Genomic DNA, 16,504 nt, shown 5'->3' with positions numbered 1-16,504 from the left:
GACATTGAAAATTTGAAAATATGAAGAATAGGATACATAAGTGGTGTTAAAATATGCCTGCCTTTTCCCCTTGGTGATTTACTGTACAAAACAGCAGATGGGAATGTTTACAGGATCCAGTTTAGGCAATTTCTAACTAAATATATAACATAACCATTGTATTTTAGTGTCAAACTTTGAGTAACACTCACAGGAAGTGAGTGTTACTCAGTGAATTTTACCTAGAAAAAATAAAAAGTTACAAAGAAAGTTGACAACATTCTTTATATATTTAATATATCAGTGCATTTTCACATAAGCAAGAATATTTCAGCTGTAAAACATGTTGTTGGGATACATACTGGAAAAATCATTAGAGCAGCAAATATAATAAAGCAAATTCCTTCACATTTTGAGGTGCAAAATCAATATTTTGGGATGTCTGTAAATCAGAAAATCCAACAAAAGTGTAAATCACATTAGAGGAAGCTTATGATATACTATTCAACAGTGCTGATCACTTAAAGCCCCTTCACTATTGTGAATATACACATTTTTAAATATTTCATTATAATATGACATTTAAGACATGCTTGTGACAAGTGCCATCCTAAATGGTATTATCAACTGGCAAACAGACAAACAAGCAATAAATAAATAAATACATACCTACATGAATGGAAATCATTCAATACATTTTCTTGGTAATTCAAAATGAAACTACAACAGTGCAATGACACTCTACACATTCATAAGCGCATCTATATTATATAGAGGTCCACATCAATACTCCCAGATTACACTGCTTTCCATGTAATCCCATCTTTTGCAATGCTATTTCAAAGCAAAGTAGTGACAGCTCCGATATATTCAAGTTATTGGGTGAAAAATGTAGGTGTGAGACCAACTGGAGCTGGCTGATTCTCTTAATTTATGTTAACAGCAAGCAAACTAAACAAGTTGCTTTATGTGGTCACAGCTTCAGTTTGAAAGCTAGAATCAAGTCAGTCTTGGTAAGATTATAATACTAATGATAATGCAGGCCCACTGATAAAACATATTGTCATAAAAGCTGAAACTATAAGACCACCATGCAAGCTGTCTCAGTCAGTGGTACCCATTAGCCTTTTTTCGCAGCTAGTCTGTCTGAGGGCTTAGCTGAGCAGCTTGTGGCGGTCAAACACAGTCTTGCGCTGCTCCTGGACCTGTTTCTTCCAGCGCTGCTGAGCTCCCTCTACCCTCTCCAGCACAGTGTTTCCACGACCGTGTAAACCATCCACACGCAGCCTCACATCCTGTAGGAGGAGACAAAGGACACAATTAATACCTAAACCCAAGAAAGAATATTTATGAACTCAAGCACAGTATCTACAAAAGTGATAAAAAAATTATATGACTCTGTCTAACTCTTGTCACAAGTCTATGAAAAATTCTACCCTTTCAGTAATATAAGACAATAATAAGAAATGTTTCTTGAGCAGCAAATCGGAATGTTATGATTTCTGAAGGACCATGTGACAGTGAAGACTGGTAAAATAAAATAGCAAGTTTACAAGTTGTCGAATGAACGACCATTTAACTAAAAAATTAAAAAAAAAATACTTTTTTGTTATGTATATATGCATTCAATAGAAAATGTGTCGTCATGTTTGTGACAGAGGGTGTGTGAAAGACGTATTAGACCCAAAATCTCTCATTTAAATCCAAGTCAAGTCAATTTATAGTCTATGAAGAGTGAAGTCTCTAGTTTACATCTCTGCAAAAAAAAGTACAAATGTGCACAAACCTCAGAATCCTCCTCGTTCTGCAGTGGCATGGTGTACGGATCATGTTTGCGGATCAGAGGATCAACTAGAAGCAGAAACAGCATGTACAGCAGAAGAGCTCCAACCACTGACAAGTAGATTATAATGGTCACCTGGGAAATACATAAAAATATTAATACTCCTCAATTCAGCTTAAAGTGGATAACTAGATTATAAAGGCATAAAAGCAGACTCTAATAAACATCTTTAATTCAAAGTAGGATTTATTGATTACTGGAAGTCGCTCAATACCTTAATGGTGTTGCTGCTTCGTTCTTCATACTTGCACTCACAGAGCAGACAGTAGGCCTCCACATCATGGCCAGGCACTGGCATGGGCTCCACCACATGCAGACAGTTACTACAAACAATACATTAACAATAAATTCCCAGCTAGATGAAAATAGTTTCAGACAATTCATTTAATTATACACAATATCCTTTACAGACAATGCAGATTCTTTGTCAAATTGTCCCTAGTACGGTAGCCTGTCTCACCAGTCTTTCTGGGACACGTTCTTTTTGTAGATATGTCCACTGATATTTCTGTAGGGTGGACAGATACACTTGCAACGCACATCTTCAAAACTCTGTGTGAGCAACATGTTAAGAAAGTGACATGTTTAGGAAATATTTTACATACGTGGGACACATTTGGGAAAATATTGAAAACATAGATGTAATGGATATGTGTCAGGGATAAACTTACTTTATCTGCATATGCGAATGAAATCACGTCTATGAGAACAAGAAACACCAGAAGGACAGCTGCTATCCAGAGATTTTGAGCAGTGCTGGATGACATGATGCCTGCACACAAACATCATTTAATTCAACATTTATTGTTCAAGGGAAGGCTGAACTGAAATGGGTCAACCTGTACTTTTTGATTAAAAAAAAATATATAATCAAATGTAAGCAAACAAGACTACTCATCTAATAAAAGGCTTATTCGTGAAGGGCCTAAATAATATGCTCATAATCATTTTGTGTATTCAGTGGCTTATGCAGCAGTTATATGAAGCTGACAAGACACCGGTCTCAGTTCCACAGTTTAGGCCTTTTCCCCTCTCTGTTGTGTATTCTGAGAGAGCGAGGGAGGAAATTAAGTCTGAAAAGTAAAATGTTTAAGCTAAATGCATATACGCACCTGTAATATTTATAAACGACCATCAAACAGACTTTCTCCGGAAATTCAAGGAGTATTTTCTGTGTCACGTGATGCTGGATGAACTCTACGGCCCGCCTTCACAAACAGTGAAAGGCAAATTAAAAGACTTCACATAATAGACATAAAGAACATGATGTGATGTGAAATATCGTTATTTATTTGTTCCATAGAACAACACAATTTATAACCTGTAATGCCCCACGAATCGTATTATAAAAATTGTAACATAAAAAATAATAACATATGTTCCGACTACATAAAAGGTCTCTTCAGATTTTGTAAACCATCACAAAGGATATAAATGAGCAAATGAGAAGCTAAAATAACTGAGACAGCTCAAACTTGCATGTACCATATGTTAAGCTCACGTATAAAGACATGAATCTGATTTCATACACGAACCCCACTTGGTCCAAACTTCCCATAAACGGTTCGTCGAGTTTTTTTTTTCTATTGGTTGCCCAAACCGTCACTCAGGCTGCGCTGCGTCCAATCATCGAGCGGCCCTTCCATCCTATAATTTTGGCGGCGGTCGGAAGATGGCGGAAAATTTGAAAGGTAAGAATATATCGTGTTAAACGTTCAGAAACAAAGGTTTACACAAAGGTTTAACTGTTACATGTCTTATGTATTACACGAGTTGTTAGTTAAGTGGTACCTTTTCAAAGAACCCCCGGAAACAAACACCCAGTTTTGGAAGAATCTTTGCTGCAAGTTGTTGATACAAATTCACATTAGGTCGATGTTAAGGCTGCCGCGCGCTCATGCAACACATTCAACACATTCAACAAGCTCATTGTGAATGCCGCCCGTAACTAATCTGTTTCTCTTGCGTCTTCTTCTTTGTAAAGTTGTACAACGTAGCATAAGGTGCAAAAATGTGCATGCTCAGTAGTTAGCGTAATCTTCAGTGTTTAGCTAACTTTTACGTCCTCTTGAGGAATGTAATTTACTCAACATGCTTGATAACTGGACACTTTATCAAAAAGCACATTCTTAAAATTCTCCCGCACCGTGTTAATCTAATACGTACGTCGTTGTTTAAATACTTCGTATAAGTTAGGTTCACTGAATCTCTTGTTCATTTAGCTTATGACGATTAGTCTTCAGGCAGTTTATTAAATGGCCCATAGGTTAGTGGTGATGCATGTGAGTTTTTGTTTTTATCTCACACTGTCAAAATGATCAAGTTATCTGTACAATATGTTAATGATTTTGTGTGTGTTATTCTGTGTTGTTGCGTCGTTTTTATTGCCAAATACCCCCTACTATGATAATTTCCTTGTCAGGGAGCCCCTTTCTATAATATAAAAGCAGTTATATATATTTTCATGTCATATTTTCATATGCATTTTCATTTACACTTTGATCAGAAAATTGTTTGATAAAATAACATCAACTAATTGTTAATGTCCTAAATTAAATTATTGGCTTTTGTTTGCCATTGTAATCTTATGTCATAAATATTTTTAAAATATCTGGAAAATATTTGCAAGTTGGCAACACTTTTTTTGTTGCCTATATTAGAGTATAGGATTGTCGATTTAATTTACAGTTATTTGAATCGCACTTTCCATAGTAAATATAAGTCCAAAACGGCTTTTAACAGAAATTAAACCATACAGCTAGTTAGAATAAGCAGACAGTGGTGAATTCCTAGATAGAGACAATGCAAATTTAAAATAATCTTGAATGTAATAAAGTTTGAGTTCTGTAATTGTTTTGTATTTTTATGTTTTTGGAATTTATTTTGCTCACCAAGGCTGCATTTATTTGATCAAAAATACAGCAAAACCAGTAATACTGTGAAATATTAATACAATTTAAAATAACTGTTTTAGTATATTTTAAAATGTAATGTAGTCCTGATGGAAAAGCTGAATTATTAGCTTTATTCCCTGAGTTAAAAAGCTTAATAATAAGAATAATTGCTCTCAAATTCTCTGCAAACCTCGGGTTTACAGGCATGAAGACATCAACTATTTGCTCAAGTGCTGTGTAGTTCTTCATCTAAAGTTGCACACATGTCTGTCATCCCACATTTTATCTCTCTGTTTTTCCTGCAATGAACACCTAATTGTATTTTGTAGCTCAGGTTTGTAGGGTAGCATGCATCGCTACTGAAGGCCAGCTGGAGGTGATCTGTCGAGAGCAGGGGGTGAAGTGTGATGAGCTGGGCATCAACAAGCACAACCTGTGCGATTATGAGGTGGAATATCTCTGTGACTACAAAAAGAAAGTTATCACCAATGGCAAGAGACAAACAATACAGGTGGGCTTAAAAGTCTGGCTCATAAATGTACTCATGTCAAAGTAAATTCTACTACATGATGGGTAAAATGAGTTTTATCAAAGCAAAAATGAATCCAGGTGATCCGTTGCGTAAACTGCTTAGACTAGTCTTTCAAGTTAGTTTTCATAGAGTTGTTTTCTTCAAAAGGAATCTTTCATCCAAAAATGAAAATTTGCTGACAATTTACAATTCACTCACCCTCAGATGTGGAGAAATGTAGCATTATGTCACTTGCTCACCAATGGATCCTCTGCAGTGAATGGGTGCCGTCAGAATGAGAGTTTAATTAAACAGCTGATAAAAACACCACAATAATCCACAACAAGACTCCAGTCCATCAATTTCTGAACCTTAGTGTGAACAATATTCATGGGTATTTTAGGATTACATTAAAGAAATCACGAAAAATGAAAATCTGCTAAAAATGTCTTCACTCTCAGGCCATCCAAGATGTAGATGAGTTTGTTTCTACATCAGAACAGATTTGGTGAAATGTAGCATTATGTCACTTGCTCACCAATGGATCCTCTGCAGTGAATGGGTGCCGTCAGAATGAGAGTTTAATTAAACAGCTGATAAAAACACCACAATAATCCACAACAAGACTCCAGTCCATCAATTAACGCCTTGTGAAGAGAAAAGTTGTGTTTGCAATTAACAAATTCATCAAGACACTTTTTTAACTGTTGCATTTTACTAAAATTCTAGTCCTCTATCCAAAATATTGCTTACTTCAGCGAAAAAGTAATCTTGTCTGAATCAGGAGAAATATACATAAAAATGTACTTAAAAAATTGATTGATCTAATTTGAACCCAAAAAAATTAGACTGATTGACCCTTTGACGAACCGTTACTTGGTCAGACTAGCTCTTAAGACAGTCTTAACATAGTGGCTGTGTCTATGCCACTGGCCGCAGGTGTAAATGTGTTTAAGCTCACTACCATCCAGTGTTAATTTTGACAGCAAATTTTGATTAGTTTTAGTCAGTCTTTTGACTAAAATGCCATTTAGTTTTAGTCACATTTTAGTCATCTGAATTGTTTTTAGTTTTAGTCTAGTTTTAGTCGACTAAATATCATAAGATTTTTGTCGACTAAATCTACAGTAAATTTAGTCGTCTAAAATCAAATCGGTTTAGTTACAGTGCATTTATTAAGCATTTCTCTAAAATTTCCAAACTCATTATATAGGTTTGATATTAAGGTTTTATGATAGACACTGATTTAACTGCGGTGACACACAACATGCCTTCATGTTAAAATTAAATAAAACCACTTCTCATAAAGAACAAGAACACGGTATTCTTTTTAATGAAATACCAATGGTTATATAGGCTAATTATGCATTCTTTATAGCAACTTGTTTATCATGTTGTTCATTCTTTCAAGCAGACATATTTATTTCTATAAATAAATTTAGATTCATCTTTAGGTCTACTAAAGTTTTTCAGTCAAGAGCAGTGTGTGATTTTCTGTCTTTCTGTTGTTGCTTGATTAACGCCAATGACAACTAAATTAGGCTGCTATCCCTTTAAAACCGGATGCAATGGATGCAATGTACTGATACACGTTCTCCCTGCTGTTTACGTTTACTTCAGACGTAATTAACTTTACGTGAATACTCGTCAAAACGGACAATTGGACATAATTGTGGCTGCATCCGAAATCTTAGGCAGCTGACTTGCTGCCTCGCTGCCATATGAGGCAATGACTTTGCAGGCAGCGTTTTTGCACGAAGACACCTCATGAAACTGATTTCGGACAGGCTTCTGAGGCAGCGTAACGGTTTAATGATCTACAACAAAATAGAACGAGTTTTTGTGATAACTAAACGAATATTTAATTTAATGGAACGCACAGGATTGTGGGATATCAAAGGCAGCGAAGGATACATCTATGCTGCCTTCAAAATTCGATCAGAAGAAGGTAACTCCGGAGACAGGAAGTAAAGCAGAATTTGGATTCAGACGTGCCTTGATGCCTTCCTGGCTTGGAATGCTGCCTCCAAAGGCAGCATTTGAGAGTTTTCGGATGCAGCCTGTGAGTGTAATTCTCCGTTCATGCGACGCGAAAGAGTACTCGCACGATGTGAGACGTGCTTTCCGTGTGTATGCTTAAGTGCGCTCAGAAAACCGGACCGAATTGAGTTCTCTCTTGCGTCGTCAGATTTATCCATATGTCTTCTCTTCTCTTCTCTTACTCCCACATATTGACATTTTTGAACGTTTTATGCGACGTGCAGCAAGTGTATGTTAGCTCATGTCCCGCCGGTTCATATGTACGCATCTAACCTCCGAGCCACGCAGCAGATTCATTCTGAATGAATCTCTTCCCAAATCGTACCTCCCTAACATTTTCGTCTCGTTTTTATTCGTAGACAAAAATGTCAATAGATTTACGTCATGGTTTTTGTCATTCAAAAAGAGTTTTAGTTCGGTATCGTCTCGTTGTCGTCGGTGAAAAAATGTCGTTGACGAAAATTATTCGTGAATGAAATTAACACTGCTACCATCCCTGTTACCCCCTTCATAGGAGTTATACTTGGTGAAATGGAAGGGCTACCCAGAATCCAGCAACACATGGGAACCACGGAGGAACCTGAAGTGCATAGATCTTCTCAACCAGTTCTGGGAGGACCTGAATGCAGAGATGCAGAGACAGAAGAAACGTGCTGCCCCTCGTCGCCTAGACCCTGCCACTGTGTCACAGCTCATCCAGCGGGCGAAACTCCGACAGACCCTTAAACGGTGGGAGACGCACCTCAACAGCTTGGGCACCCACAAGGGCCACATCTACGTCCGGAACCAGGTCGACCTGGAAGGCCCGCCTAAGAACTTCACCTACATAAATGACTATAAAGTCGGTGATGGGATAATGCTGAATGAGGTATCCGTGGGCTGCGAATGTACAGACTGCCTTGGCAACCCTGTGGAGGGATGCTGTGCCGGAGCGTCTCAGCACAAGTTTGCTTACAATGAGTTAGGCCAGGTCCGCATCCGGCCTGGGTTGCCCATTTACGAATGCAACAAGCGGTGCCATTGCGGGATCGACTGCCCCAACAGAGTGGTGCAGAGGGGAATTCAGTATTCCCTCTGCATTTTTAAGACAGACAATGGAAGGGGATGGGGGGTAAAGACCATGGAGCGCATTCGGAAGAACACTTTCGTTATGGAGTACGTCGGGGAGGTGAGAAGCACAGGAGGGCTTGCGCTATACATTTACTTCCTGCACGGATTAGATGTTTTTTTTTTGTAATATGTATTGGTGGCACTCAGTCACTTTGGCTTAGACAAATTGTTTTTTTCACCTTCAGTTGAATATTGCCATTCTGTCAGTTTAAGGTTTTTGTGTTATCATGGAAACATGTTTTGCTTCACTTGTAGATAATGGCATTATCAATCAACGTTTTAGTTTTCTTGTGACGGCTGATGAGCTTTCTTTGTCTTTCCCAGAAGTGAGTCTGGCTTCATGATTGTTAAACCCTCTTTTTATCTGTTTTTGCTTTAGATCATTACAACAGAAGAAGCAGATTGCAGAGGTCACATATACGATAAAGAAGGCGCCACCTATCTTTTTGACCTGGATTATGTTGACGACGAGTACACCGTGGATGCTGCTCACTATGGAAACATCTCTCACTTTGTCAATCACAGTGTGAGTGGATTGGACTTGAGCTTGCATTGTCTTGTAAACAACTGACTTGATAGCAGTTAAACCGTAGCTTTTTATCTGAGGGCAGTAAATTGAATATCACAAATGTTTTCTTTCGTCTCCTTAGTGTGACCCCAACCTCCAGGTATATAATGTGTTTATTGATAACCTGGATGAGCGGCTGCCGCGGATAGCATTCTTTGCCACGCGTGGGATAAAGGCAGGAGAGGAGCTCACATTTGACTACAAAATGAAAAGTAAGTGTGGGACTGTATAGAAAAAGAGTGTCTAGTTATTTGGGATCATTAACTTGGTGACAATGCTTTTACCATTTAATTATTTAGATCAATTGATTCATATACTACCATTCATATGCATTAAATTGATCAAAAGTGACAGAAAAGACAGTTTGTACAGGGTTCCCACACTTCTTGAAAGTACTTGAATTGCAGACATGGATTCAGGGTCTGGAAAGTACTTGAAAACAAACATGAGTCCTTGAAAGTGCTTGAAATACATTTTATGGTTTATAGTTTATGGTGCTATTTAAAAAATTTTCCTATATGTGCTGTCAAAGACGAAAACAGCTCTAATGATTGGGGTGGAGATAGGGTAGCGCGAAAAAAAAAAAAAAACCTAGCATGTGTGTTGATGTGCAGCCTAGAGCCATTCTAATATTTTATATAATTTTCGCACATCAGGAAGCCGCTATTAATATGCGGGGTATTGAAATCGCTTTTTTTTTTTTTTCTTCAATATGTTTATTGTCCTTTTTCTTATTTTATAAACACACATCAGCTATACATATAGTAACAAAATAGCCTATGTAACACCAGAACAAGTACACAAGCATAGGGGTATTGAAATCTCTTTTTTTTTTTTTTCTTCAATATGTTTATTGTCCTTTTTCTTATTTTATAAACACACATCAGCTATACATATAGTAACAAAATAGCCTATGTAACACCAGAACAAGTACACAAGCATACACCCCTTCACTTACACGTTCAATTAACACTTTTTTTTTTCTTTAAATAAATGCATAAATAATAATGTTAGTTTTGTTTTCTCCATAAATTATCATAACATTTTGAAATATGGAAGAAAGAAAAAAAAAAAAGAGAAAAAAAATAAAAACGCAAGTGTAAATGTGTAAATCACCCGACTGTAGATTCTGCGTTGACTGTGGGATGCTTTTGTAGAACTTTTCAGCTTCTTGCGGCGTTGAGAAGAGATGAATCTTGCCGTTGTATAGCACTCGAAGCTTGCAAGGATTATGCTGAAATCCACGGAAAGCGTTGATATCAACAAACAGTTTCGTGACTGGATTAAATCCCCGTCGAATCCGTACCGTCTCCGCTGAGAGATCCTGCGCAAAGGATATCTTGACCCCGTCGTGTGTGATATCTCGCCGCCTTGATTCACGGTAAACAAATTCCTTCTCCTGAAACTTCAAGAAGCGGATGAGTATTGCTCTGTTTTGGTTGGGCTTCCCAGATGCTAGTGTGCGATGAACCCGTTCTAAGGTGAATGGTTTATCTGGGCTCAGTCCCAGCCATCGTGTCAACATCTCACTTATAAATTCAAGGAGAGGTTTCTGGCCCTCGGCGCCCTCTCGAATACCATAGAGCCGGAGGTTCTTCCTTCTGCCCCGGTTCTCCAAGTCATCAGTCTTTGATTCGAGGTAGGCGATTCTTTTGATGGCTGAATCAAGTGCGGCTTATGTTTTTTCAAGTGTCTTTTCTGTATCATGCATGCGGCCTTCAGTCTCCTCAATACACGCTGCATTAGAAGACACATCTCGTTTTACATCCGACACTTTGCTTTCCAACGCGGCCATTGAGTTCGCCATAATAGTAAGACGGGTATCAATGCTGTCCAACTTCGTTCCGATCTCTGTTCGAAGTGCTTTCACTTCATTTAAAACTTCTGCTAAGCTCTCCATGTGGTTAGCTTCCACTTCACTCGGTGTAACGTTACTCGACGAAAAATGTTGAGTAAAAATGTCACACTGTTTAATTGCTGACAGTTTTGACATATCAACGCTGACGCTTTGTTCAAAGATTGGCCGTGTATATAAGGGGTTTTTATATTAAATTGTGCACGGTTTCTCAGAGCTTATCCGCTAAGCTGCCATCCTGGTCCTGGCCACGTGACCCCCCATTGAAATCGCATTTGAATGAACGTTCGCTGTTCACTTCAGATTTCGCGATCAATCACACTCTGTGTAAAGGGAGCACATCTTACAAGATCAGATATTTGTCAGTGAGCTCAGGATCTGTCGAGTAGCAAATCCTCCAGCATTGTCAGTCATCTCTCTCGACTCGTGATCAGTCAAATCTGACTCCTGCAGCTCGTGTATGGATGCAGGGCATACCTGTCAACACTCCCGTTTTTCCCGGGAGTCTCCCGTATTTCACACCCATCTCCCGCCCCCTTCCTGTTTTGTTATTTCTCCCGGGAAACTCCCGTAATTTGTATGGCCCTACCTCGATATATGAATAATCACATCAATATTTGATTCCATCAATTCCAAGGTTGTCCAGTTGCCAGATATTGTATGAAACTCCTACTTCATCCTACTCACACAATAGACAGATCATACAATTTTGAACCCATTTGTGACCTCAACCTGGCAACCTACAACTCAGTTGCGCTGTTGTGCATATAGACTGGGGAAGCTGAATGAAGCATCACTGGTAGAAATGGCATTAGAAAGCTCAGGTGGTGCTACGGCGAAAAAAACAAAACAAAATATAGCTGCAAATTCAACAACAGCTGGACGGATCATTGCGAAGCAGCATCGACAATTCCCACGCTTTTTGCAAAGTGTGTCGCACTGATTTTAGTATCGGACACGGTGGGAAAAATTTTGTGATGGAGGGCCACTGGTAGGAAGCCTCTGAGCCGTTTTTTCTTTTTTTTTTATCAGTGTACATAACAGTGAACTTAATATGTATTTTAGGTATGGAAATGACATATTTTGAGTTTTGATATTTGGATATGGTCATTGCGCTGTTTTCGACTGGCATGGTTTAGTTTTGTCACGCAGACCTGGCAACTCTGGTGCAGAGCAGACGCTTTCAGTTTAGTGTAGCGTACGTTTTCCAGCTAAACTAAATTATTTAAATTTCTATAAAAAAAGCAAAACGACAGTAGGGGCGCTGGGCAAGTAATGTAATCTGTGTACAACCAAACACAGCGTAAACACATGCATCTCCATCATTCTTATATGTGCCAGACTGTGGGACCTGCATTACATTTTTTTTGACCGCCCATTCCCGCCCACAGTAAAGGTAAAACCGCCGTAAAAAATGCAGCCCTCTAGCGCAGCCCTTCATGAACCTATGGAGAAGCAGTGTTAATTAACAAGCCCAATGCCAGGAAAGTGAAAATTTTATGATTCTTGGCTCAGTTCCAACATATGTTGACTGCATGGAGAGTGACATGCAGGTTCTTGTTGAATCAGCTCTGAGACATGGAGCTAAGCAGAAAAAAGTAGAACTTGAAAAATTGGAAAAACAGCTTAGTTAAAAGCGTTTACAGTTTAAAAGTAAATAGAAATAGAAAAGTAAATCTTTTTATTTTTTGCAGATTTGCGCATGTACAAGGTTTAAAATGTTCATGAAATACTGTCAAAAAATATTGAAGTTTTGGGATTTTGGGATAGAAAAGGGATTTTCAATAAAAAGTGATTTACAAAATAATTTTGACTTGAGTTTATTTATTAATGAGTCATTTCATTGTCTATTTAGTGAATGTACACATTTTTAACGTTAACAGGTTTTACCGTGTTATTACAACATTTAACCACTTTTTATTAATTTAAGAATGGAGAAATTCTTTCAAATTTAAATCTTGTACAAGAACTACAGCAAAAACCAATTTGATGCAAGAAAATATATTTTTATCAATATTTGAAATTGTATTTGAATATTACCAGTATTGACTTCAATGGATTTCATTCAATTCCTTTGAACAAGACTCAAAACGGTCTAAATTTATGAAACCTACACATTCAAAACATCATTATTACTCTGACATTTTTTATGTAAATGTTAAATGTAAGTGAAATGTTAAGTTCTGTAAAAGGTCTTTCATGACGGTACATATGCTGGGGTGTGAATTTGATAGGTGCTTGAAAAAAAAATGGTGCTTTTAAAAGTCCTTGAATCTGGTGTTCATGAAAGAGTGGGAACCCTGTTTGTAATGTAACAAAAGATTTCTATTTCAAAGAACTCCTGTTCTTTTGAACTTTCTATTCATATTCTTCTGTTACTTGAGCACCAAATCAGCATATTAGAATGATTTCTGCAGGATCATGTGACACTGAAGACTGGAGCAGTGACTGTTGAAATTCAGCTTTGCCGTCTAAGAAATAAATTACATTTTAAAATGTATTAAAATAGAAGTGTTTAAATTGTAACAAAGTTTTACAATATTACTGTTTTTACATTTTTTGTTGTATTTATTCTTTAATGTTCTATTGAACAGTAGTGTGTAAATTCACTAAATTTACATGTACTTTTAAATGGGGAAATACAGTATATATAAATACAGTATTTTTCATTGAAGGGGAAAATTTTCATTTTTTCTTGACTCATTTTTTTCCATAGTTGATCCAGTTGATGCCGAGAGCACGAAGATGGATTCTAATTTCAGTCTGACGGGACTCCCAGGCTCCCCTAAGAAGCGCATGCGCGTAGAGTGCAAATGCGAGGTACCAACATGTCGAAAGTACCTCTTTTAGAGGAAGTTGATGCAAAATAGGGACTGAAAGAAGATCATGTGTTCCAGTGAATGTTGAAAGTATCTGCGGTTTAGAAACTGCTTTGGGAGGTGTTTTGAAATACTTCATTGAATTTTAAATATATATTTAAGATTTTTTTTTTTATTTCCCCAAGATCAACCTCAACTTTTTCCTTGGTATTGTTGTTTTCCGTGCTTAAATAGTGTATAAAATGTGGCATTAATTTTTTCAATTTGTGCATTAGCAATGAAAGTAAAAAAAAAAAAAAAGATTTTCAGTCGTTGTTATAAACCCATATTTTAATTAATATCAAAAGCTTTGACACCATGGAATCCTTAAAGAAAATTATTGTAATTTTTTAAACATTGAAATGTTCATATGCTTTATTTGTTTGAATAGGAATATCTTTTTACTTTTTCCAACAGACTTTTGTAGTTTTTCTCGCCCTGTTTTTAGCAAATATCTTTAGACCAGTGCAAAATATGACAAATCTACATGTCCTTCCTTCTATTTTTTTCTTGACTTGAACTTTCCACCAGGGGGCAAAATTGTACTATTAATGCACAGAAGGGGAAGTTTGTTAGACTGAAGGAAGTGGACCTACATGAAATGTTGCTTTTTACACATGCAAAATGTTATCATTCTGTGTTTTACGTGTACATAGTCTAAATCTAGATATATTCATACTGTCAAACTGGTCTTTCAGTGACTGTATTTGAGCACTGGACTTAACAGATCAATAAATGAGTGCTTATGTTTGGTTATAATTTCACAGATCTGACTACTATTCAGGGCTGTTTCCCCCAAAAGCACAGTAAGCCTATTGTTGATAGTGGTTCATACAATCTACTAAGATTTTGGAAATCACAGCTCAGGTGGTTTTTCAGAACTGGACAGTGAAGCTGGAATATGTGCTGTAGATGAATGCGAGATGGTACATAAATTCTGGATTAACCAATTCTCAGGAACATTTTGCTTAAATTAAATCAATTCACACAATTATACAACTATCGTTCAACCAAATCTGTGCATATGTAAATATTTAAAAACTACCACTTGCTATTTTTATTGGTTTTGTGTAAAAAAAAAAAAAAAAATCAAGTTGCCTTGTCAGACCTCATGTTTATCATACACCCATGAATGTTCAACAAACTATGTTCTTGTTTATTAAATCATGAGTTCCATTGCTCTGTTCAATGCCAAAGTTGAACTCATTTCAGTTTGAATAATTTCACATTTTTGTTGACATTAACAGCAAGCTTGATCATCTTTATGAGAAGGGCTGTTCATAAAAAAGCTGTGAAATAAACGGATCCGTTTTTATCGGTTATAAACGTTTATTTCTACTTTGACACTGACATGATAAAATACATGTGAATATTTCATTGAGCACATGTGTTCACAACCTTGTTTGCACATTAATTCAGTGAGACAAAGTAATACAATAAGTGACTCAATATCTTTAGTGTCAAGTTTTGGAAGAAGGGAATCAAGGGTCAAAGATTTCCTCAAGGAACAGTTCTATCATCTCTGTATACAATGGTGTTTAGTCACCCGTTAACCTGATGCCGTGACTTTAGTGCAATGCGTGACCTTTTTGGGGTATCAGAGGCTTGGGGCACACTTTTAAAGAGCACTGCAAAATGCCATACACTTGTCTGCTAACTGACAAGAAAGGTTAGCAACTTCCAAGTGTTTCTTTTAACCCTTTAGGAAATGGAGGGGTGTAAAATGCCATACTCTTCCAAGATTAAAATATTAACTTATTTGAAGTTAATGTAACTTATTTGAAGTTTATAGACTGCATGTATGTGAACTGAAGTCACATAATGAAGTCACATATAACATCAAGCACATTCACAGTGAAATTAAGGGAATAAACATACAAACTAAAATGTCATAAAACATTTCATACCTTGATAAATTCTCTGCTTAGTTCATAGATGTCTACACAGACTAACTCCTCATTGTGGTATAAGCAAAACCTCAGATTTAACTAAACAACTTAAAACTCAAACTTTCTTAAAATTCTGTTCGGAAATCACCTGCGCTATTTGTCTAGTCTCACCTCATTTCTTATCACACATAAAACCACATACGCATACCATCCTGTCATTCCATTGACAAATGACTCCCAGTTTGTATAAAAAAGAGCCAAATGTAATCTTCAGTAGCTACTGTATACATATAGAGAAACTCACAAAATAGACACATTTTAATAAGTATGAATCAATGAGCTGAGCCACATTTCCAATAGCCAGTCGTGTATGAGGTACACAGTGATGTCACTCAGCTAAAACACACATTGCTTTTTCAAACTATAATTTTTGGTTGTAAATAAACCACTGCAGATTTTATATTGGAAGTCTGAATGATACACAAATAACAGCACTGAAGAAGGTTGCAGAGACCATCAGACACGTGTCCAGAGTAACCTCAGTCTCATCCTTTGATATTTGAGAAAGTTTAGTGCCGTGTCTTGGCAGTGTGTGCTGGGTTTCAGGGTCTTTACATGTCTGATATGGAGCAGTAGAAGGTTCATCTTCTGCTGAAGAGTTAACAGTTGAAGGTTGAAGATTGAAGGCTGTTGGTGACGTTTCAGAAATGTTGATCAGCTCTGGCTTTTCTGGTTTGCTCGTTGGATGCTCTGGAATACACATGGAAATAGTTTGGTTATCAAGTTTTGGATCCTCAGGGAGGACTGTGGCGGAAGACGAGACTTGAAAGTCACTATAGCATCTATAAAGACACAGCCTTCATGCTTTCAATGTGGAACTAGGCAAAGCTAGACAGACCTTCTTCTCAAACCTTATAAACAGTAACTTAAACAACACTCGCACTCTTTTTGCTACTG

The 16,504-nt window shown here is 37.1% G+C and overlaps 3 protein-coding genes across 4 annotated transcripts in view; 1 reads left to right on the top strand and 2 right to left on the bottom strand.

Annotated features, from left to right (window-relative positions):
* Positions 1-332: 332 nt before the first annotated feature.
* LOC107679355 (putative protein 2) lies at positions 333-3,018 on the bottom strand. The gene is made up of 6 exons (XM_016474880.1): positions 2,935-3,018; positions 2,494-2,594; positions 2,283-2,374; positions 2,037-2,145; positions 1,766-1,897; positions 333-1,274 (listed from the first exon to the last, which is right to left on the bottom strand). Exons 2-6 carry the CDS (start codon positions 2,587-2,589, stop codon positions 1,134-1,136), a joined length of 570 nt encoding a protein of 189 aa, XP_016330366.1. The 5' UTR covers positions 2,590-2,594; positions 2,935-3,018; the 3' UTR covers positions 333-1,133.
* A 398-nt stretch (positions 3,019-3,416) lies between these two features.
* LOC107679310 (histone-lysine N-methyltransferase SUV39H1-like) lies at positions 3,417-14,454 on the top strand. Its single transcript, XM_016474835.1, has 6 exons — positions 3,417-3,513; positions 5,046-5,227; positions 7,782-8,435; positions 8,757-8,903; positions 9,028-9,157; positions 13,517-14,454. Exons 1-6 carry the CDS (start codon positions 3,495-3,497, stop codon positions 13,648-13,650), a joined length of 1,266 nt encoding a protein of 421 aa, XP_016330321.1. The 5' UTR covers positions 3,417-3,494; the 3' UTR covers positions 13,651-14,454.
* Positions 14,455-14,540: 86 nt separating this feature from the next.
* The window catches only part of LOC107679321 (protein phosphatase 1 regulatory subunit 3A-like), a 13,492-nt gene continuing 11,528 nt past the window's right edge, over positions 14,541-16,504 (bottom strand). For both annotated transcript variants that reach the window (XM_016474843.1, XM_016474850.1), the window contains exon 5: positions 14,541-16,297. In XM_016474843.1, the coding sequence (XP_016330329.1) occupies positions 16,005-16,297 (293 nt within the window). In that variant the 3' untranslated portion in view covers positions 14,541-16,004. The remainder of the gene's footprint in view (positions 16,298-16,504) is intronic.

The sequence above is a fragment of the Sinocyclocheilus anshuiensis genome, unplaced genomic scaffold, assembly GCF_001515605.1.
Source record: "Sinocyclocheilus anshuiensis isolate Anshui unplaced genomic scaffold, SAMN03320099.WGS_v1.1 scaffold13, whole genome shotgun sequence".
Lineage (NCBI taxonomy): Eukaryota > Metazoa > Chordata > Actinopteri > Cypriniformes > Cyprinidae > Sinocyclocheilus > Sinocyclocheilus anshuiensis.
The sequence above is the reverse complement of the archived record's forward strand: the minus strand, read 5'-3'. Positions and strand labels throughout refer to the sequence as shown.